Source organism: Trichosurus vulpecula, chromosome 1 (assembly GCF_011100635.1).
Source record: "Trichosurus vulpecula isolate mTriVul1 chromosome 1, mTriVul1.pri, whole genome shotgun sequence".
In the NCBI taxonomy this organism is placed as follows: Eukaryota; Metazoa; Chordata; class Mammalia; order Diprotodontia; family Phalangeridae; genus Trichosurus; species Trichosurus vulpecula.
Window position 1 is genome coordinate 101,997,769 of NC_050573.1, and position 24,230 is coordinate 102,021,998.

Consider the following 24,230-nt stretch of genomic DNA (forward strand, 5'->3'; position numbering starts at 1 on the left):
AAAAAAATCAAACTGGGAGGGGAGGACCCTCCGGGTTGATGGCCAAATGAGAAGCAGTTACTATTGACATTCACTCTGAGCCAGGAGGGCCCAAAAAATAGCCATTAAGTGTTGCTTGGGCAGAGACCTATTGTTGTCCAATCCATGAGACCCCTCCTGGGCCCTCTCCAGTCATCCTGATTGATATCTGGCCACTGGACCCAGATGGCTCAGGAGGAGAAGGTGAGGCTGGTGACCTTGCACAGCCCTCCTTCATTCAAATCAAAATCAATTGCAAATCATGTCATCATCTCCCTGATGTCATGGCCCTCTTTGAGAGTGAAGGACAAACCACAACCACAAATTTATAGAAGGATGATTCACCTTGGATGCCATCCAAGGGGTTTTAGTTACTAAGTTTTGAAAAGGATTTTATTATAATAGCACTCCTACCTATAGAAAGCATATTATAATCGGGAGAAAGGAGGAAAACCCAATATAATGGAAATCAGAAGATTTAAAATGAAATTCCAACTCTTCCTCCTCCTAGCTGTGTGATTCCAAGTAAATCACTTAAACTTTCTATGCCTCAGTTTCCTTATCTGAAAATGGAGACAGTAATAGTTGTGAGAATTAAATCAGATACTCTACTTAAAGTACTTTCTAAACTGTCAAGATATAAAAATGTAAACTGTCATTAGTATGGCCTTTCTCAGTGCTTAATTCTAGTGACTTCCCTGTATTAATTATTTCCAGCTTGTCTTGCTAGAGTGTCTGTACAAGTTGTTTGCACATTGTTGCCCTATTAGGTTATAAGCTCCTTGAGGGCAAGAACTGTTTTTGCCCCCTTTGTGTCCCCAGCATTTAGCACAGTGCCTGGCACATAGTAGGTGCTTAATAAATATGGATCGATTGAGTGATTGATAGCATTATTATCACTTTTAAAACCGAGATGGTCTAGCATCCTCGATGGCGCAGTATATTTAAAATAGACACAATGGGTCAGGTCAGCAAAGAGCTTCAGACAAGACTCCATTCTCCCTTCTCCCCCGGCATCTCTAGTCTCTCTTCAGCCCTATGGTTTTGTACCTTCCGAGCCAACTGTCACTTCAGGTCACCATCCAGAGACTCGTATTCCACTCGCCAGCCTCCTGTGTGCCCTACCAAACTGATGCTGAGACTGAGTTAAAAGGTGTTAAATGAAAAAAATCTCTCCTAGGATCACAGAACATTAAAGCTGGAAGTGCCCTTCAAGGTCATCTAGTCCAGCTCCTTCACTTGACTGACAAAAAACCTGAAGCTGCGAGAAAAGTGACTTACCCAAAGTAACGCAGTGAATGAAGCAGAACTAAATCTGAGAGATAATGCCTACTGACAGTTTGTCTTACCTCCCTACTTGTCCTTCCTGTCTTCAGGATGAACCGGGCCCCCACAGCAGGGTTTGAAGCTGACGTCGGGAGGAAGACCACTCACCACTTGGTGTACCCTGAGAGCTTCCGAGAGCTGGAGGAAAACGTCAGCATGATTCTGATTCCCTTTAAGATCAAGGACTTGCAGTGGGTGATCAGCGCTATGACCAAAGGCACCATCAACTTGTAAGTTAGCTGGAGGCACCAAGGCCTACTCTGTTTACACAAAGCGTGTACTTGTGGGCTTTTAGACCTGAGAGGGTCCTTCGAGTATAGAAGGTGGGAGCAAAGAGTGTAGAATGTTAGATCTGGAAGAGACCTTAGAATATAGGACGACAGGGGTGGAAGGTTCCCTAGAATATTAAATGTAGGAGATGGAAGGACCATCAGAACAGAATGTTAGGGCTGGAAGGGACACATGGAATTGTCAACTCCTAGGAGGCAGGGCCTAACACCAAACGCAGTGCTTGGCATGCGATAGCTACTGAATAAATTTGTGTTGAATAAAGGAACATAGCCTGTAGAATATCACACATGCAGGTCCAGCCCTCTAATTTTATAGATATTGAAGCTGAGCATTGCTAAGTCTTACTGGCTTTCTCTGTCTCCCAGAAAGGAGAACCATTGAATTATATCACAAGGACCTGGGATTTGCAGTGGGAGGCTCCATCAACTTTTAAGTCAGCTTGAGGCACCAAGGTATAATCATCTCAAAAAAAGAGTGCATTGTGGGCCCTTGGAACTGAAATGGTCCTTCAAATACAGAAGCTTGGAGCAAAGAATGTAGATTGTTAGATCCAGAAGAGATGTAGAATGCTGGGGTGGCACCTGGGGTTGGAGAGGATAACTAAGGCAATCAAAAGCTTAGAGGCAAATTCCTAGCACAGGGTTTGGGAGTCTTGAAGTAAAAGAAAGGAAGTCCCCTCATTTGTGTGGCCTGCCATTGTGTGAAAGGGGCTAATTACAGGAATTGGATTACAGCCAAAACCAGAGAGTATTCTTGGTAACCAAGCCATTCATGGAAACCAGGTCTTCCCCTCTGAGAAAATGACCCTCCAAATCCCCAGGATAAGGCCAGGAGGGGAAGTTGAGAAAATGACTCTCCAAATCCCAGGACAAGGTCAGGAGGGGAAGTTGGACTTGGTAGTAAATTAAAGTCTAGCACCAAACAACCTTCCAGAAAGGCTTGAAATGTGTTAGAGGCAATTCACCTTGGAGGACTCACTTGCCTTGACATCCCAGATCACTCTTTGGGTCAAGCTAGGTTAACTGGTCAGACTTGGTCAAAGACAGAAGTTAACTGAATCCCTGAGACCCTGCAGAGTCCCTTGTCCAGAGTCACACAGTCAGATTGTTCTGAAGGACACTTTACTGGGGCTGCACTTCACCAGCTGAGGAAAGTATGTGAAATTTGTCAATAAATCAGCAAGCAATTGTTTGGCACCTACTGTGTACTAGACCTGGAGTCAGGAGATCTAGGTTTGGTTTCGAGTCATAAATTACTAACTGTGTGACCCAGAATAAGTCACTTTACCTCATCTATGCTTTGGCAGCTCTACCCTTCCCCTTTTAACCCTTGCCTCCCTGCTCTGGAGCCTTTCCCCCAAGTTCCCAGCCCTTTCATACTATTCTTGCTGCCCAAAGACAGCTGATAAATTGAGGTAGCCAGGTGGCACAGTGGATAGAGTGCTAGGCCTGGAATCAGGTATATCTGAGTTCAAAACCTGCCTCAGATACTTGCGTGCCATGTGACCCTGGGCAAGTCACTTACCCTTTGCCTCGATTATCTCAATTGTAAAATGAGGATAATATTAGCATCTTCCTCTCAGGGTTGTTGTAAGGATTAAATGAGATATTATTTGTAATGGATTTTGCAAATCTTAAAATGCTACATAAATACCAGCTCTTGTTATTATCCATAAAGTTGAGGTCTTGGACAAATGATCTCCAAAGTTTACATCACTTCAAAATCTGAAACTCCTTAATTACTACCTGTGACCTTGAGCAAGTTCTAACCTCTCTAGGCCTCCATTTTCTCATCTGTAAAATGACAGGGTGAGACAAGGTAGCCTCTGAGGTTCCTCCCAGCCTATGATTTCAAATAGGAATAGGGCTTGGACCTGAGATTTCACTGATAGGGAACTCCCAAGTGAAGAAATGCCCCCGCCAGTGCAGGTCGCCACCATCTCTGCAACTTAATGTCTTAGAGAACTGGACCAGAGTGGCAAACCTATGGCCCCAAAGCCTGCCCCACTCCCCGGAAAGGTCTGACCCAGATTAAAATATAACTGGGAAATATTTAACAAAATAAAAATGTGATAAAACATAGATAATGTTTAATTTTAAAACTGAGTCAGTATACTGCCCACAGGGATCCTTATGAGCAGTCCCCCATTTCTATTTGAATTTCCTGCCACTGGTCTAGACCATCAAGAATCTTAAGAGACCTGACCCAGATCATACAATCAATATGTGTCAAAGGTAGGGCTTCAACCCAGTTCCTCTTGGTTTCAAGGCCAAGCTGCTTCTCTTCATTTCAGACATCAAGTGCAATATAGAAGATATGCTAGGAGAGCTATAAATTAAGTGATCTACAGACCTTTAGACTTCAAAAATCACTTGCAACCCAAGAGCTGAGGATGGCAAAGTGGGGGGAATGAAGTCCATGGAGGAGTTGGCATCTGAGTTTAGTCTAGAGGAAGGAGTATTTGCAATTCTTCTAGCCCATCATGCTCTCCATACCGTGGAGAATTCTACAGTCAGTATTTCTGAGTTTTCTTGCTTTTCCCAACAATGACAAAGGAAACAATAAATGTTCCCCAATATTGAAAACGCCTTCTTGTCTGAAGAACCCATAAAAAGAGTCATAGCCGTACATGAAGCAGAGATTCCGCTTGTCATCAGGTAACATTCGTTGACGTGGTCCTACCCTCCAGAATTAATGCTCACAGTGGCTACCTGGCTTTATCCATAAATTCTTCAATTCAGTAAACATGGGTTAATTAATTACTTGGTGTAGGGCAAGGCTCTCTATACTTACTATCTTACCCTGTACATAGTAGGCATTTAATAAATCATTTTTAGTAAGTGAATGAATAAGGAACTTACAGTCTATTTGCAGGGAGAGAGGGGAAAATAAGGCATAAATACAATAAGTGTAAGTTAAGGTAGTGTATAATAGTGAAGTTATATAAGAAAATTTGAATGGAAGGAGAGCCCTTTTAACTGGGAGGATAAAGGAGGGCCTTATCGAAGATGTAACTCCTGAGTTGGGCCTTGAAGGAAAAAGATTCCAATAGGCAGGTGTATGGTATAGTAGGAAAAAGACTAGGCTTGGACTAAGGAAGAACTGAGTTCAAATCCCATTGTTCAGTAGTTTTTTTAGTTATGTCTGACTCTTCATGACCCCATTTGGGGTTTTCTTGGCAAAGGTACTGGAGTGGTTTGCCATTTTCCTTCTCTAGCTCGTGAGGAACTGAGGCAAACGGTGAATAAAGTGACTTGCCCAGCTAGTAAGGGTCTGAGGCCAGATTGGAACTCAGGAAGATGATTATCTCTGTCTCCAGGCCTGGCACTCTATCCACTGTGCCACCTAGCTGCCTTCATATCCCATTACTGACACTTAATCACTGCCTCTGAGCAAAAGCTGAGCCTCAGTTTCCTCTTCTGAAAATAGGTAATAATAATTATCCCTTTAACAGCCACCTCATAGTAGAAAGTCAGCTGAACTGTGGAACTCAGGAGTCCAGTTTCAGTTGTGCGATTGACCCACATGGTGACTTTGAGTCACCCTAATTCCAAGTCCAAAGACTTCAATGAATCCACTTCCTTCACGTTTTCAAGAGCAGGGCTCTAGCTGTCGTGTCTCAGAATTTGTTGGACACACATCCATGGTCACCTTGCACACCAACGTGGCTCATGTCCCTTCCCTGCCTTTGGTGTCAAGTCAGCAAGCATCTGTAAAGACCTACTGTGTGCCAGGCATTGTGTGAAGCACTGGGGATTCATAGAAAGGCAGAAGATGGTTCCTGAGGTCAGGGGCCCATGGTCTAATGGGGAAGACAACACACAAACAATTCAGTTGTACAATCAAGATACATTCACTAAGCTCAAGATAATCAACAGAAAGAGGGTGTTAAGATTAAGGGGATTGGGAAAGACTTCCAGTAGAAGGCGGGATTTTAGCTGGAACTTGAAGGAAGCCAGTGAACTGAGATGAGGAGAGAGAGCATTCCCAGCATGGCAGATGGCCAGTGAAAATGCCCAGTGAGGAGATGGAGTGTCTTGTTCGAGGGACAGCCAGGAAGCCATGCCACGATGTGGAGGAGAGTAAGGTATAAGACTGGAAAGATAGGGTACAGGGGAGAGGATAGGCTGTAAAGGACTTAGAGGATTTTGTATTTGATCCTGGTATGACCGAAGCCAAGTTGTCCTGAAGAATCTAATGCTGAAGCTAGAGGAACCCTTCAAGGTCATTTATTTCAACCCCCTTATTTGACCAATGAAGAAAGTGTGGTCTAGAGACCTTGTCTAGGACCCTGTCCAAGGTCACCCAGTGTATGAAGCACAAATAAATCAGGGACATAATTCCCAGTGACAATTTTTCCCCCTTCTCTCTCCTTTGCTCCCCTCTCCCTCCATCCCACCATGCAGTTATGATGCCTAATCCTTGGGACCTCCTTGAGCATGGGCCTCACCCTGGCTCCTCCAGGCTTCCGACTGGCATCCCTCCATGGGCTCAGCTGCCACCCAAGCTTTACAAGGCCCTGCCTTTTACCTGATGTTAAATTGTCTCCAGGGTCAACCAGAGGGAGCTGGAGGAAGGAGAAAGAGGCCTGGTGTACATGTAGGATTTAGGGCTAGATGACCAACTTACAACTAACGAGCTGACTCCCTGCAGAACATGGATCATTTTCAGCTCTTTGACTCTCCTTTGAGTGACAGCTGAGTGATTCAGTGGAGGAAAGTAGAGTGAGCAACCAAAGGTGTTTAACAGGGAAAAGCATAGTAACTGTCTTCAAGTGTTTGAAGGGCTGTCTGTATGGGAAAAGGGATTTGATTTGTTTTGCTTGTTCTCAGAGGGCCCAGTCTAGAGAGCCAGCATGCTACAGTGGATAGGGTGCTGGGTCTAGAATCAGGAAGACCTGAATTCAAATAACTGCCTCAGATACCAACCAGCTGTGTGACCCTGGGCAAGTCTCTTAACTTCTCTCTGACTCAGTTTCCTCCTCTATAAAATGAGGATAACAATAACACCTATCACCCGGGGTTGTTACAGAAATGCTAACTAATTTATTATCTGTAAAATGGGGATAATATTTTCCCCATCACCTTCATAGACTTATTGTGAAGAAAAAAAATTGTAAACCTGGCAATACCATATATGTGTATGTGTGTGTGTGTAAAGATAGATATATGTGTGTATGTGTGTGTGTAAAGATATATATGTGTGTGTATGTGTGTGTAAAGATACATGTGTGTAAAGATACATATGTGTATATGTGTGTAAAGATATATATGTGTGTGTATGTGTGTAAAGATATATATGTGTATGTGTGTGTATATATGTGTGTGTGTGTGTATATATCTATATATATAGATATATATAGATATATATGAAAAGATAGAGGGAATCTCCCAAAATTCCAGAGTTTAGAGGGAGTTTGTGATCACCTAGTCTGACGTCTTATTGCAAAGCAATGGTACTTTGAACAGAGCCCTGACTTGGGAGTCAAAGGACCTGGGTTCAAATTTCACCCCGTGTGGGACCATAAACAAGTCTTTTAAACTCCCTTAGCTTCCATTTCTTTATCTGTAAAACGAGAGGCTTTGACGAGATGATCTCTGAGGTCCCTTCCAGTTCTACAACTACCATCCAATTAAATGGAGGCCTAGAGACAGGAATGATAGACACAGTGAGTGAGCAGCAACTTGGGCTTAAAAGCCAGAGCTCCGGATGGTTCTTTCCCTCATGTGACCCTGCCTCCCACATAGGTGTCCACCAAGTTGAGGCTGCCCTCATAACAAGGTTCTCTGGGGGACAAATACTGTGCTGTCTTGATGGTGAAGGAAGCCAAAAGGCACCGTGATCCTCTGCTGAGTTCTATTTTACAGCTTCCAGAAAGGCCTGAGATGTGCTAGAGGCAATTCACCTTTCAGGGCCCACTTACCTTTTGATGTCAATATGCTCAATATTTGTGAAAGGAAGTCGAAAAACTGCTTTGTGCAGTTAAAGTTCCAAGACACAATTAAGTTAACTTCAGAAGAGCTCTGTGGTTGGTAGTTTGTCTCTGGGGCTCCCACATCCCCTTCTGCACCCCACCCTTCCTCTCAGCAGTGGTCTGTTGCTCACAGTCTCATGCTTTTCTAGATAGCAGGAAGCTTTGCAAAGTTAGGGTAAGACAGCACAGAGAGGGAATCTGTGTGATATGCTTGTAAGAGTGCAGAGCTGAGGCCAAGGTTCTCATCCCTGTTTTTTTACCATTGCCCCCCAAGTCTTCAGCTTCCTCATCTGTGCTTAAAGGCTTGTATTACAAGGTTATCATCATTATTATTATTTACCACAACAGTAATAATTTTAATTAATTTTATTTAACTAGTTTTAATTTAATTTTAATTCATTTTAAATTTAATTCATTTCATTTTAATTTAATTATTTTTGCACAAGATTTAATTTCTTAAAAAAAAAAGACTTAGGAATGATCAGTTTCAACAGTTCTGTTGTAGTACTTTCCCCAATATTCTAGAATAGGTGGTTCTAAGCTTCATTAGTAGCAGTACAAAACACCATCATTTTTGCTCCCCAATTCGCCTATGCCCTACAAAATCCATTGTCAGAGTTGAGATCAAGGATGGCAGAATCAGGGTTAGAGAATACCTCTCCTCTCAACGCCACCTCTAACCTTTCTCCATGAGGTCAGTGCTGTAAGTCTGTGCAGAAGCAGAATTATTATTAATAATATTACTACTACGACTACTACCACCTCCAAGTTATGAAGGCCTTTAAAATTTACAGAGCTTCTTCTTCGCAGTGACCCTGTGAAGTAAGACAAAGATTATCATTTCTATTTTACAGAAAAGTCTCAGAGACTTGCCTAGGGCCGCACATTGCTAATAAGAAATGACGCTGGCCGTGAAGCACAGGGTCATCGGCCTCCAGTTCCTTCATTTATCCCACTAACACAAGCTACTTCTCCATGGCCACTAGAGTCTCTTTAAACTCTGACATTTGATGATTGCAGGGATGAGAAGCCTCCCTGCTCCATGTGGGCAGTGAGCTAATTCTGGTCATCTTTTTATCTGTTGGAGTTGTAGTATGGTTTTCCAAATGTATGAGGCCAAGGGGAAGAACATCTCTCTAGCTGTAAAATGAAAGGATCAGAGAACATCTTCTAGCCATGGTGTTCTTAGCTATATTTTGGTGGAGGGGAAAGAGCATAGGATTTCAAATCAGAAGCCCTGGGTTCAAATCCTGTTTCCGTGCATGTATAACATTTTCCCACTCTGGGTCTCAGTTTCCTCACCTGCAAAGTGAGATTGGACTAAATGAGCCCCAGAGTACCCTCCCTGCTCTAAATCTAACCTGGGTTGAAGTTTTGGCCCATTTACAGCCTGTGTGACCTTGGGCAAATAGCTTAGTTTTTCAGGGTCTCAGTTACCTCATCTGTAAAATGCCATATTTACTGACTAATTAGGGCAGCCAGGTGGCACAGTGAGTAAAGCACCAGGCCTGAAGTCAGGAAGACTCTTCTTTCTGAGTTCAGATCTGGCCTCAGACACTTACTAACCATGTGGCCATGGGCAAGTCCCTTCACCCTGTTTGCCTCTGTTCCTCTTCTGTAAAATGAGCTGGAGAAGGGAATGCAAACCACTGCAGTGTCTCTGCCAAGAAAACCCCAAATGGGTCATGAAAAGTCTGCTGTGTCTGAAATGACTAAACAAAAACAACCCTGGCGATTACTTCCACCTCTGCCTCTGTTCTCCTGTTTGCAGAAAGGTCATTGCTGTAAATCTGCGCAGAAACATGACTATTGTTATTATTATTAACAGTAACATCATACCTCTTATTTCTGCAGTCCTGTCAGTTTTACAGAGCTCCTTCCTCACAATAGCCCTGGGAAGTACAATGAGTATTATTATACCCGTTTTTCAGATGGCGGTACTGTGTCTCGGAGACTTGCCTTAAAGTGAGGTAGCTACTGAATGATTCTAACTCTAAATCTAGGCTCCTATTCAAAAAAATAAAAATTAAAAAACAAATTTTTAAAGGTTACCCAAAAACTAGTCCCCATCGCCCCCTGGTGGCCATAACATGGCAAGGGTTACAGATGTCAGGACCGTAGATCTCTGTGGATAGGACTTAGAGGTCATCTGATCTATGCTCCCACCTTATTTTGCAGATGAGGAAACTGAGAGGCAGGAAGACCAAGCCACTTACCAAAGGCCCTACAAGTAGTACCATCAAAAGCAGGATTAGAGGCCAAGCCCAAGTCTGCATTCTTTCCTCTCTCCTGATGCTGTTGGGTCCGGATTATTTCTTCTGTTATTTGCCTCTAGGAAGTGCTTCCCCAGAGCAGTGTAACCACTTATTCAGAAATACTTGGGCAGAGCTGCCTTGTGTTTTTGGTGAGGCATGCAGGTGGCTCAGTGAGTGGAGTACCGGGGCTGGGATCAGTGAGACATTTAGTAGCCGTGTATTCCTGAGCAATATAGAGATGACGATAGGACCTGCCTCACAGCGTTCTAGTGAGGATCAAATGTGTATGTGAGATGTCTGGCAAGCTTTAAGGTGCTCCGTGTGTGCTACTGTTATTTATAACTCCACTCTTTTCTTTCTCTTTCCTTCCCAGCACATATGTCCCTGTTCCCCGAAAAATACATGTGAAGAGAGAAAAGGTGAGTCAGAGAAATGGCGATCTTCCTAAAAACAGCGCTTTCCAGGCACAAGGAACCTTTGCGTCCGGTGCCTTCTTTCATCCACATGACAATCCCATAAGTAGCTAAGCCAAACATCATCATAGCCATTTTTACAGGTGGGGAATCTCGGAGAGGACGCAGGCCTCACCCAAGGTTGCATATGCTGTGAGTGGTGTGGCTTGGGCTCAGGCCCAGGGCTTCTGATAGCAAGCCTGCCACTGGCATCAGACTCCCTTCTCATCACACCAAGAATGTCGCCATACCTTTTCTCCCCTCCCCCAGCTCGCCAGCATAGAACTAGATTGTTCTAGGTGACTCGGAGTCAGGAAGACCTGGGCTTGAATTCAGCCTCTGATACCTTCTGGCTGTGTGACCCTGGCGAGTTATTGAACCTGACTGTGCCTCCCTTTCCTCATGTATAAAATGAAGAGGTTTGGACTCAATGGCCCTCTGCAGTCCATTCCAGCCCTAAATCTGTGCTCCTTCGGGCTGTGGGATGCTAGGGACAGTTCTTGTTTTCCAAGTTTGACACCTGTAAATTCTAATTTACTTTTATGCTGAGAGACAGGAGATGAGTGCAAGGATTGGCGCCCATAACCCCACAAAGAGCAACAGGTTATCTGGAACTTAGGCCTTATTCAGCCTTCCACTTCAGCTATTTGTAATCTGGGCCAACAAATGCCAAACTTTAGTTTGCAAATCCCTCGAGGCCAAGGAACACCTCTCCTATTCTTTTGTGTATCTCCCTTCCCACCTCAGTAGCTAAGTTCAGTATTTAACCGCTCCCCATGAGGCCTTCAGTACCAACTGACTTTCTAGTAGGTAGAGGGCAAGGTTGGACATAAGGAGACCTGTATTCAGGCTTACCCCAGGACCCATAATATTCACAGAATAAGAGTCATAGTCCTGGTGCCCTTCCAGGGTCCCCCACCCCCAGTCTGGGCCTTCCTTGTAGTGTAGAGTCACTTGTCTCTCCGGGAGTGATACAGGACACAGAAATCTCACCAATTAACCTCCGAGTCCCCTGAGAAGAGAGTCCTGTGGGTTTTCTAAGCACTTTTCTGTCACTATAATTACAAACTCAGTAGGAGATCTCAAGGCAGTGAGGGAATCTGAAATCCCCCAATTAGTCAGGATTTCTAAAGAGAAATGGGGGAGGGGCAGAGAAATCCCATCTGTAATCTCTGTGTTTCCTTCAGCCTGTCATCCAGAGAGGTCTGGAGGGATCAGAGCAGTGCTACTGTCGGTCCAGCCAAGGGATTCTCAAGTCCGACTGAGCTCCCAGAGCGGGGTGTGTGTGTGTGTGTGCGTGTGTCTGAAAGGACCTCAGTGTGTCAGAGCCAATCATAATAACTGACACGCATCAAGTATGTGGAGTGGCTCATCTGCTCCATGAAAGTGCCTCATCAGGGAGGTATTGCAGGGCTGTTGTCCTTCCCACCTTACAGATGAAGAAACTGAAGCCTGGAGATTAGGGCAGCCGCCTGTCATCACACGACACATTTATGAACTCAGCCAAGCGCAGTGATGACAGGGTCTTGCTGCTACAAAAGACTTGTTTAGACAATCCTTTTTGTACATGGGCCAAAAAAAAGCCCAAACAAACAAAATGCTAGAAGTGTATTTATGACTAATCGTATAACAGTTTATATTAGTGTCTGTTCTGTGGAATGTGTGAGGCATCCAAGAAGGAATTTGAATGTAGTGACTGTCAGGAGCAAGAATTTGAAACCAAGTCTCTCTCAACTGCACACCCATCATTCTTTCCACTGCACCAAAGGTTCTCACAGGGCAACTAGGTGGTTCAGTGCATAGAGCACCAGGCCTGGAGTCAGGAAGACTCATCTTCCTGAGTTCAGATCTGGCTTCAGACACTTACTGGCTGAGTGACCCTGGGCAAGTCATTTAACCCTGTTTGCCTCAGTTTCTTCATCTATAAAATGAACTGGAGAAGGAAATAGCAAACCACTGCAGTATCTCTGCCAAGAAAACCCCAGATGGGTCACAAAGCATCAGACATGACTGAAAAACAGCTGAACAACAAAGAGGTTATTAAACATGGGGCTCCATATGGCCCACAAAATTGCAAGTGTGGTCCAAACCAGATTAAAATGTAATTGGGAAATATTAACAAAGTAAATAAAAATACAATAAAACATAGATAACACAACATTTTAAAACTAATATGTGGCCCACAGGGCTCTTTATGTTTGTATCGGTGGCCCCTGTTTCTAGTTGCATTTGATGCCATTGTTCTAAATCATGCTGCTTCTCTCCTTAGACCTTAGAACACAGAGTCTCAAAGCTGGTCAAGCTCAAATGTGGCATATAAGAGCAAATCATCCTCAAGAGAGACAACTGACGAATTCTGTATGCAGACTGAAGCCGAATTTTTTCACTTTTCTCTTCTTGCTTTTTTTTTTGGCAACATGGCTATTATGGAAATATATCTTGCATGATTTCACATGTATAATTGATATCACATTGCTTATGGGCAAAGGAGGGGTGGGAGGGAGGGAGAAAGAGAGAATTTAGAACTCAAAAAATTTTTAGTGAATTTTTAAAATAAATAATTCTTTTCTTAAAAAAAATTAATATTAGCACTAAAAGTGAGCTTAGAATACAGTAGATTAGCAATAGAAAGGGACTCAGAGAGAACATCCAGCCCTATTCTCTCTTTCTAGAGACACACAAACCGAGGCCCAGAGCAGATGATCCCACTGCTTGGTAGCCAGCCTATGGGACTAGGGCTAGAACCCAGGCCTCCCAACTCCTTCCAGTCCCCATCTAAGACTTTCTTCCCACATTGCCCTGTTGTTTTGCTGACCAATGTGCTATTCTTCTGTCACCCAGATTCTGATCTACCACCCAGCATTCATGAAATATGTCTTTGACAATTGGCTCCAGAACCACGGAAGGTACCCATCCACTGGAATTCTCTCTGTGATTCTTTCCCTACACTTATGTGACGAGGTAAAACATTTTACTTCTCAATCTGCAAAAACGTTCACTCTTCCTTTTTTTCAATTAAAAAAAATATTAAGTGTCTACTATATGTCTGGCATGCTGCTAAGTGTTGGGGATATAAACAAAGGCCAAAAAAAATGCTTCCTAATCTCAAGTAGTCTGCAGTCAAATGGAAGAGACAAGTTGGAAATAACTGTGTACAAACACGATCCACACAGGTCAAATTGGCGATCTTCCCAGAGGGAAGGCACCAAAATGGAGGAGGACTGGGGAATGCTTCTTGCAGAAGGTTGGCTTTAGTTGACTTGAAGCCAGGAGGCAGTGATGAGAAGGGAGAGAGGTCCAGGTAGGGAGGAGGGTCATGGAAAATGTCAGGAGCTAGAGGGTTGTTGACTTGTTGACTTAATGACTTAGAAAGGATAGGAATTTCATTATTCTTCTTGAGTGTTGCTTTAAATATCAATTTTTAAAAAGCAGATCTTTAGGAATGGTGAGAGTCCTGGTTTAACTTTCAGGAGCTGGGATAGGCAGCTTTGAGGGGAGTTTCTTAACCAGAAGAACTAGCGAGAAAGAAAAAAAGGAGGTGGGGAGATACTCTTTATTCTGAATGAATCTGCCAGCTGGATTTACGGAACACTAAGCAGATGCTGATCTCACCCCCTCTGCCCCAAAGTCCCCAAAGCCAACCATAGCTCCCGCTGTGTTCTCCTCTCTATTTTCCATCCAGCCCTTACCAAGCCCCTACCCCCATCCCCATCCTGTACTTCTCCATCTACTGCCAGCCACATCTCTGGGCCCCGTACTGTTAACTCACCCACTTTCTGGCCCTTTAGCAAAGTGTCTGAAAACATGGAGGACCACAGAATCGCTGAATCTGAATCAGAAGGGAACTTGGGGGTTGTTTAGTTCCGCCATTCAGGAATGCCCTCTATACTTGCCCCAACAAGCGGTCATCTCACTTCTGCCTGACATTTTCAGGGACTGCTGCCTTGGAGTAGCTCTGCTTACCATATGGTTCTTCCTGACATTGAGTTTCAGTGTTCTTCTCTTCCAATTCCTAATTCATACGATGATAAGTCAAGGAGTGAAAAGGGACCTTAAAGGCTACTGAGTCCAGTGCCTTAAGTTTTTAGATGAGGACAGTGAGACACAGAGAGGTTACTTCCCCAAGGTCACACAACCAGCAAGTCTGATACTGGCCATGCTGTATGCCCTCCTCTGGATGCACTCCAGCTTGTTACTATGCTTCCTCAAATGTGACCCCCATAATGGAATCCAGCGTTCATCCATGGGGTCAGAGGGCATTTGCACCTTTACCTCCTTTGTTCTGAATATGGCATCCTCTCTTAATGCCCCCTCAGAACTAATTCTCCTATTGGCTGCAGGGCCACAGTGATGACTCAAGATCATCCTTATAGGTCATAACTCGACCCACCCCCACCCAGGAACCTTTTCTAGGAAGAGTCAAAGAACAGTGCCCTTAGAAGAGGGGAGAAGTTGTTCAGAGAGAACAGGTGGGATGGGTAATCTGGACTTTCTCTCCTGAAATTGCTTCGTATTTATGTATAAACTTTCTACTTACTTATGTTTGTACATGTTTCTTCCCCTGCCCCCTCACCCCCTCCCCCCTAGAATATAACCTCCATAGGACAAGGGCTGATTTGTTTTTGTCTTGGTATTCCCCCATCTTCTCTCACAGTGCCTAACAGAGAGGAGAAGCTTAATGAATGCATGTTCCCTTAAATCCTATCTTTCCTTGTATTCTACCAGGTGGATCTCTACGGTTTTGGAGCTGACAGTAAAGGCAACTGGCATCACTATTGGGAGAATAACCCTTCCGCTGGAGCTTTCCGAAAAACAGGTGTTCATGACGGTGACTTTGAATCCAACGTGACCACCACCCTAGCATCCCTTAACAAAATACGAATCTTCAAGGGGAGATGACCCCAGGACAGGCTAGAACCTGCAACGGATCACTCTCTGCAATTTCAGCCCCTGGCTCCTTCCTGCCTCCTTCTTCAGGGTCTGTGAGCCAGAAGAATGTGACGGGCATCTGGGGCCATGAATGGCAGCTAGACCAATAGGCTGTACCTGTTTCACACTTTCTTTGATTTCCTTTGGGACTACAAGACAATCCTTGAGAATCGGTAATGGATGGAAAATCTCAGTGCTTGGGATGGGGTGTGTGGAAAGTGGGGAGAAATGGGCAGATTCCAGGCAGGAGTAAAATGGGTGCACACGATGGCAATACCTGCTTCTGGGAGGAAACACAGACCTTGTTTAGAGATGTAACCAGAGGCAGTACATTCCTGCTTTCCTGAAACAGAGCAAGGATTTTCCAGTGAAGGAGGGAAGAGACTTTGTAGGAAGATTCCAGATGGACCAGGATTGAGGAAAAAATGCAACCATAATTATTATCATAATTTCTTAAAATTTTAATGATTACCTCATTGGTCTGCTTCAGTATTCATGGGAAAAGACTGGTTTCTTTTAAGTATCTCACCGGCAGGCCCGGTGTCTGGCTTCTTGCTCTTTAAGATCAAAAGGTCTTCACTGTGCACTCATACACTGGCCCTCGAAGGGAAAAAAGGACCTCTGGTCGCAAAGCTTTTGTCAAAATCATTATCAGATACTTCTTTAAATCAGCATAGGAAAGAATGGGAGGATATAAAAGTCTTTGGTGTAGACCTGGTTTCTCTTCCACCATGTCTTTTCCATTTTTTTTAAACAAATATTATTTGGAAAGTTGGTGTTAAAGCAAATGTTGTTTTGGAAAAATAGGTGTTGGTTGAAATCCTTCTCAACTTGGAGCAGACTGGACATTTAATTATTCCATGTGCCTTTCTATTTTGGAAAGCAACCCATATTACTTTGCTAAAATGAGGCAAGAGCCCCATATATTGAACTCTTTGGGTCAAGAGAGGACTCAGACCATGGAAATGTGAACCTCACCATGTCAGTGTTTGCCCTGTATCCTCAAAAGTAAATCACTTATACTCTGCTGGGGGAAGAAGAGGGTGGTGAGGACAACAATCAAGTTCTACCCCTACTGGGCCCAGGGCTACTCTGAATATCTTTTGTGTCTCAAAAGCCAGTTCCCAAATTAGAGAGAGGAAAATAAGTTTTATTACTGCAAGATGTGTTGACCATTTAAAGTATATTTTTAAAAAAAACTATCTGGCATGGGGTACACATGCCTTTTGAGGGAGTGTATGGTACTTCAGGGCAGTCTAAGTGTTTGGGATACAACCACAGGATCCAATTGTTTGAATGGGGACGTGACACCTGGTTCCAACCATGGTTTGTGCCACCTGAGGAGATGTGACTGATGGGAAGTGATTGACAGTGTGGGAGAAGTCATGCTTATCCTTTATCTCTGCTTCCTGCTTCTTCCTTCCTTCCCCATTTGTGTTCTTTCTCAATTATTTATTGATTCTTAGAAAATGAACTGATGCTGTATATCTCGATGTTCCATCTTGGGCTTTAATTATCCCCACTGCAGCTTCGCCAGGATGCTCGGGCTTCTAGCAACTTCCAGAATTGCTTGTTTGATTTGCAGACACAGTGCTTTGGGGCATTTGTGGTTTTTCAAGGATTCATCCAGAGAAATCACCTACTGAGTCATTCAGTGCTCTCAGATTGGTTTGGGCAAAGCTCTGTAGTCTGCGTGGCAGCATTCCTCTTGGTTGACTAGGGCTTTGTTTCAGATTGGGCATATGAATACATGTTCCATTGGGACATGACACCCTAGAGTTAGACCTTACCCTGTAAGATTCCATTCCTAAGATTCCTACCGTGAAACTTCACGTCTCTACATCAATTGAGTGTGATTCTAATTCAGTCAATCCAACAAGTGTGTTAGCATTCACAGTGCACAGCCCCCTTCCTTGAAGAAGCTCATATTCTACTGAAGGACTCCATTTAGAGAAAAATATTAGGTAACAGGAATATTGTGAGGGTATTACAGGGGAAGGGAGTATTGGATGAGTTTTATCTTCTAGTTAATTGAGAGTCAATAAACATTTGCTGAGTTCCTTCTGTGTGCAGAGACAACATTGTTTGAAGTGTTAGAAGAAATCAAGCTTAGTCCCTGCCTTCATGAAGTTTTGGTTTAGTAGGGGGAGTGGGTACCAAGGCAGATGGCTATAATACACAGCATTATATAAGTGCATTAGAAAGTTGCAAAACAAAGATCACTGGTGCTTCAGCCTTTATGGAGAATCCCAGAATCTTGAAGCCAGAAGTCTTCAGAATCCTGGGACCTCAGAGTCCAGCCTATGCCTGAAACATGAATCCCCTCTAGGACATTTCTGGCCAGGGATCATCCAAGCCCTGTTTGAACACATCCGGTAACCAGTTCCTTCTGCAGTGGATGAGTTCACTTTCTGGATAGTCTTGAGACAGGCAAAAATAGAGTGTGTTCCCTTGGAGGGGTGTGGGAGCAGTGAGCTGCCTGGCACTGGAGGTCTAATTTATATAGTCTACAAGTGAAATGCATGGAAACTTCTCTCCAAATTAAAGATCATACCTGTGGGTCATCCCTGTGGTGACCCTCCTCTTACACCCAAAACCATAGGTAGAGATTCTTCTTAGAACACCCTCAACACAGTGCCCTGCACGCTGATGGTGCTCAATATTTCTTCATTGATCTAGGTAGGAAATTGTGCTAAATAGGTCCCAATGCAAGGAGGATACACTTAAAAAAAAAGACTAAACTGAACATTGGAAATCAGCTTGGAGGGGATCCTGGAACAAAGCATATTAAAGCCAAAAGGAATCAACCTTCCCCCCCCCCCCCCGCCTTTTTTAATAAGGAAACTGAAACCTCCAAGAGGTGAATTAATTCATTCAAGGTCGCACAGCTATTAAGTGTCACAGAGAAGGTTAGAACCTAGGATTCTGTTAATTCTTGATTGATTGTGTTTCATACTCCTTGAATTTGCTTGTTTTTCCTAAATTCTGAGTGCATCCCATCCACTCACCTCCCAAAATACAACCCCAATATATTCACTGAGTCTTCTGGTCACCGGCATTCTAATTAAGAAGGTTTTCTTACATTTGAAAATCTAGCTGGCACAAAGAGGGCTCAAACCCCTTCCTATAGATAGAGATGAGACTCCCTGGCACTTTTCTGTCGATCAGGGAGACCATTTCAACTCTGGCCCTGCTAGATGGGGACCCCTCCTAACAAGCTGGTCCAAACAAGCCAGAGGTTCCATTAGGTAGGGATTAGGTAACCCAGGTTGCCAATAACATCTCAAGTAAGTGGACTTTTATTCCAATTAATGGTATTTGGAGTTTAAAAAGAACAGATTCAAGTGTTAGGGACTTAGGGTTCCAGTGATAAGCCAGGGTCAGGGTTACTCCCAGTACCACCCCATCCAGCATTACCCCTTCAGTGCCATGTTATGTCCAGAGAGAGATCTTAGAGGAGACAGGTCATCGTCTCTGTCCTCTGAGAGGCTATTCAGAAGATGGGAAAAGTTAGAAACTGACTGTGACCTGCTGTTGTATAATTTAACACCATTTGTTGGCTTTTAAAGGGGAGAGGAGGGAATTCTGACATTCAGGAAGGGTTGAAGGGAACACCGGATTTGGAGTCAGAGGACCTGTGTTCAAATCCAGTGTGACCTTAATTGAGTTACATCATCTCTGGCCTTCAGCTTCCTTCCCAATAAAATAAGGTCCCCTCCATCTCTATGACTGATGACCTCATTTATCCCATTGTATCACGTTTAGTCACGAATGGAGTGACTTCGAGAAATGAATGGAAAATGTTTAATGCATCGGAGGTTGTAATTTTTCTACCCTTAACAAAAGTTGGATACCTTTCCCTTTCCAGAAGCCAACCCCAGGGGCTTGGACCTTCTGGTCAGTGATAGAAAAAAGGAAACTTGCCCCATCCAGCCAGCATTTATGAAGTGCCTACTGTATACTAGGCACTGTGCTAAATGCTGAAGGTGCAAAGAAAGGCAAAAACCAGCCCCTATTGATTAACTGAAACCCACCCCTACTGCTCAAGCTGGAGGCTGAGTGTTGTAGCATTTGAGCCAAGACTGATGGGTGTGGATGGTACTGGGCGAGTGGCCGGCAGGCCAGAAACTCACTCTTACTTCTCAGCCCAGCCCAGGAAGCACCTGGACCAGCATGGAACGAACTGCACTGCTCTCCCCTCACACAGTTGCTTAAGCACTTCTGGACCAGATTCACTCTCAAAGCCAAAGTTTCTTAAGCACTTTTTAAAAAATTTTTTAAAAAAAAAGTATTTGCTGCACCTCTGGTTTTGTTTCAACTTTGTCTTGATCTTTATTTGCTTTGTCGCTATGCATTAGCTATTGATAAACATTTTGAATGAAGAGAGAGGAGTCTGAACAGCTCAGATCTCAGCAATATTTTATTTATTGTTAAACATTTTCAATGATTCAATCAGAATAAATAATAAAGAGCTATTTTACTGCCTTTTAATTGTACTTTTGGTTTTGTCTGGAATGACCAAGTTTCATTTTATTTATTTTCTTTTCTTTCAATTAACAAAAATCTATTTTCTCCCTTCTGCTTCCTCCAGGAAAATAAAAAAAGAAAGAAAAGAAAAACCCTTGGAAAAAAATACACAGTCAAGCAAAACAAATTCTCACATTTGGCTGTGACCAAAATGTCTGTCTCGATCTGCATCTTGAGTCTAAAGTTTCTATCTTCTCTTACTCCCACGCCCCACCATCCATCCCTTTCTTTGGAAATGTTTGTATTCACCAGTTGGGTCAAAAGGAAAGTTGGGTTTCTCTTCCAGAGAAACTGGAAGAAAGGAGGGTCCCTCAAGCCTTCTGAGGTCAACTTCAGCAACATAATACTCTACAGCCTGTCTCTTGGTACCTCTGTCAGAGATAGACTTCTGAGCTTTGAGTGCTGTGGGCTCAGTAGAAAGAGTCCTGGATGGAGAGTGTGACTGTCACCAAGTCACTTCCTTCATGGGCCTCAGTCTCCCCATCCCTCAAAGAGGTCCCTTCTAGCTCTGAACCTATGATCCTATACAAGAAGCCATAGGAGACCAACAAGCCAAGTGCTGTGGAAGGTTCAAAGGGAGAGATCACAACTGCTTGGTGAATAAGAACCTTGAAGGCTATCAGTGAATTCCTGTTCTCCTTGTCTGAGACTGGAGACAGAGGCAAGGAAGATGTAGGAGATGGGGGCTGAATTGGTGCTAAACCCAAAATATCCCTTCAGACAGCTAAGGTCTCTTCCAGCTCTAAACTATACATTTAAGATTTCATTTATAAAAATAATGTTAACTCATTTGGCCCTCACAACCACTCTGGGAGTTAGGGACTATTATTATCCCCATTTTATAGGTAAAGAAGCTGAGGCTGAGAGGTTAAGTGAGTTGCCCAGGGTCACACAGCTAAGTGTCTGAGGCAGGGTTTGAACTCAGGTCCTAGTACAACACTCCACTTTGCCAACTAGCTGATGAGTTTAATTTAACTTTGCAATTTAATTTAATTCAATTGTCATTTATTAAACACCTAATAATGTATAGTGCCTGCCTGTCTGATTTAATCATTGCACATATTAACTTTTGTTGTTGTGTCCAACTCTTTTTGACCCCATTTGGGGTTTTCTTGACAAAGATACTTGGAGAGGTTTGCCATTTCCTTCTCCAGCTCATTTTACAGATGAGGAAACTGAGGCAAACGGTTCAATGACTTGATCTGGCTCGCATAGCTAATAAATGTCAGAGGTCAGATTTGAATTCAGGTCCTCCAGACTCCAGGGCTGGTACTCTATCCATTGTACCACCTAGCTGCTTGGCATATACTAATTAGTGCAATAGAGAAGTAGTGCAGAAGAAACACTAATTAACTTATACTTCTTAATGCAAGCAAACTTTATTAATTAACGCATGCAAACAATAATTTCTAAAAACAGACCACCACCTTCTTGCCATTTTAAATGGTGTCATAAGTTGATTTCCTAACAGACTAGACCAAGTTCCCTCTCTGCCCATCTGAAAGCCTTGTGCCTTCCTCTGGGGCGGTCTTCTGGCCAGTCTCCAAATGCCCATTACCCAATCAGCACTACCCTTCAGCCATGTCTACTGTGAGTCCCAAGCATAGGAACTAGCCCTACTCTCAATGTAGGAACAGGCTGAGAACCGAAATCTCAAGTGAGTTTTTTTGTACTTTTAGCTAAAGTTGTTTATCATACGATTTAATTGGGGCTTTTACTTCAAAATTACTGATAAAGTTACTTAATTGGCAGTCTGTCTCATCAGAGGATCCGCACATGTTTATCCGTTGTTTTTAAGAACATATACATTCATCAGACCACATAGATGCTTATCTCACTGTTGAAAAACAGCTTAAAAAAAATACAACATACTCAAAACAGCTCAGTCACAACACAGAGGTAAACAAAATGGCATCAGTTATGCTAAGTTCCCACGCTAACTTGAGGTAATAGAATTTATTCCTACCGATATTAGCAGTTACACAAAATTGACACATTCCTACTATCTTATTGAGATACTGCTATTTATTCTCAGGACAAATATGTGCTTGAAACTGTGTTAGGCGCTGCTCTCAGGAGCTTACATTCCGCTGGAGGAAAACAACCTATAAACAGATATGTAAATTTTTTGTGACCCTGGACAAGGACAAGCCACTTAACCCCTGCTGCTGTGTGTGTGTATAAAATATATGAGGAAATGTGGGGAACTTGGGGTTCTGAAGGTAATTCTATACATGTGGCAGACATGTTTCTTAAGCATTGTTAGGGGGATAAGAAGACACTGCATATTTAGAGTGGTTTGCTGTTAAATGTTTAACAAATGCTTCTGCAAAAAAAAAAAAAAATCTGTCCAAGACACACTTCTCTGTTCAATCTGCATTATTACTGTTTTATGCATCACTTTCTTAAGTCTAGACAATCAACAAAGCAATAAATCAAGGCCTGAGGTATAAATACTCATAATTGAAAATTTAACAATTGGCTCTCATAAATTGGTACCAGCTGGCTCCATCACATGCCTGCCTGAGGATACAGGGGAAAGAGACATTGAGGGCAGAAAAGGGTCCAAGCAATTAATCAACAAGCATTTATTGGGCACCTGCTAAGGGCTAAACACCAGAAACAGTGGTCCCTGCCCTGGGAGTGGTAGGGAGTTCAGGACGTCAGCTTATCAATAAATAGGTTCATACCAAATGGGAAGAGATCTCAGTAAAAGGAAGGTAACCTTAGAGGGAAAGGGTGAAATGACTAGGGGAACGAGTCACCACGAAGGCCTGCCTTGTATATATGCATATAAGTGGGGAGGGACCCAAAGGCCAACTTTGGCCTCCTTCACTGTTATGTCCGAGATGGTACCTGACACCATGTGGGGACAAAAAAGTTTAGGTCTGTAAAAAAAGCTATTTTGAGCCTGCCTGAGAACAAAAGGGGACGTTCAGAGGAAGAAAGAACTTCAGAGGCCTCTACCTGAACCAGGCATCCCTCAACAACCTCCCTAGGAGAGTTCACCCAGCCTCTGCTTCCAGACTTCTGCTGACGGGCAATTAACTCCCTACTTCCTGGGCAAAGTAAAGACACCACAATATGATGTCATTGAACCTCTTTGAAAATGAAGGACAAACAGCGACTCAGTAGAGAACATATCAGTTCACTTTTGTGCCATTTGTTAGGAAATCCTTCCTGCCATGGACCCAGTGTTTGCCTAGAAGAGGCTAGGTAACTGGTTAGAGCCCCGGACCTGGAGTTAAGAAGAGTTCAAATTTGACCTCGGTCACTTACTACCTGGGCAAGTCACTCCAACGCTGGCCATCTCCATGTCCTCAATTGTAAAACAGGTATGATAATAACCCCCACCTCCCAGAGTTGTTGTGAGGATCAAAAGACATAAAATTTGTAAAGCACTTTATAATTACTTGTTTCATTCCTTCCTCTTAATTGCCATCCAGTTTTCTGCAGCTTCCACCCAAGCTTGGAAGGACAGGTATTATGAGTCGCGGTCAGGCAGGGAGGGACACAGTAAGCAGGAACGTGTTGGGTTTCTAGACGCACAGGGACTGACACTGTAGGTTATCCTTAATTTAAAGTCTCTCTGATTGAGCTGTAAATACGACTCGCCGGCAACTGCCCTGTTTCCTGATTTGGTTCCTTTCATAATGATCTCCTTTATTTATCCCCCGCTCAGTCTCAGGGGAGCAGTTAAGACTTCCTTTCTGGGCCTGTTTTTGGTGCCTGGTGGATTTATAACTCTCTTAAACAACTCGGTGGGCTTGGAGAAGCTCAGCCTCTGTCTCTGGGGCAGGCTCCATCCCCAGCTCTGGCTTCCTAAGAGCATCATTAGAGACATTTTGCTGCTTACAGGAGCTGCTTGGATCCCAGCTCTGTCCCGCCGGCATTAATTAAGGTTCAACTTATCCAGGCTGTTCCTCTTCCCCAAGGCTTTGGGACTGAGCATTTTCATCAACCATAATGGCCATTCTATGGGATAAATCCAAGAGCAGCTGCTCATGTCAAGCCTGAGACCCAGAGGGGAGCCTGACAAGGCCTTTCCCATAATGCAGTAGAACCAGGGAGGCTTCAGCAGTACAGGAGACAGACGAGCCCGGTATTCCTGGGCATAATATTTTTTTAGAACTAAGGCTTTGAGAAAAAAAAATTAAATAAAAATAGCTAACATTTATAGAGTTTAGATAGTGTTTTAAGATTTGCAAAACACTTTACAAATATTTCATTTTATGCTTACAACAACCCTGGGAGGTAAGGTGCTATTTGCTAGTCCCATTTAACAGATAAGGTAACTGAGGCAGAGTGACATCCAGGATTCTCCCAATTAGCAAGTTTCTGGAGCCACAGTTGGATTCGGTCTTCCTGATGCCAAGCCCCTACCACTCTATCCACTGAGCCACCTATCTACCTCAATCTGACAGGGTCGCACCAGTCAAATTCCTCCTGTCTCCAAAG

The 24,230-nt window shown here is 43.5% G+C and overlaps 1 protein-coding gene across 3 annotated transcripts in view; it reads left to right on the plus strand.

The window, feature by feature from the left end:
- Positions 1-19,741, plus strand: part of ST3GAL1 (ST3 beta-galactoside alpha-2,3-sialyltransferase 1) — a 136,258-nt gene extending 116,517 nt beyond the window's left edge. For all 3 annotated transcript variants that reach the window (XM_036753930.1, XM_036753944.1, XM_036753938.1), the window contains 4 exons: positions 1,395-1,574; positions 10,238-10,283; positions 13,158-13,277; positions 15,042-19,741. In XM_036753930.1, the coding sequence (XP_036609825.1) occupies positions 1,395-1,574; positions 10,238-10,283; positions 13,158-13,277; positions 15,042-15,215 (520 nt within the window). In that variant the 3' untranslated portion in view covers positions 15,216-19,741. The remainder of the gene's footprint in view (positions 1-1,394; positions 1,575-10,237; positions 10,284-13,157; positions 13,278-15,041) is intronic.
- The last annotated feature ends 4,489 nt before the right edge of the window (positions 19,742-24,230 follow it).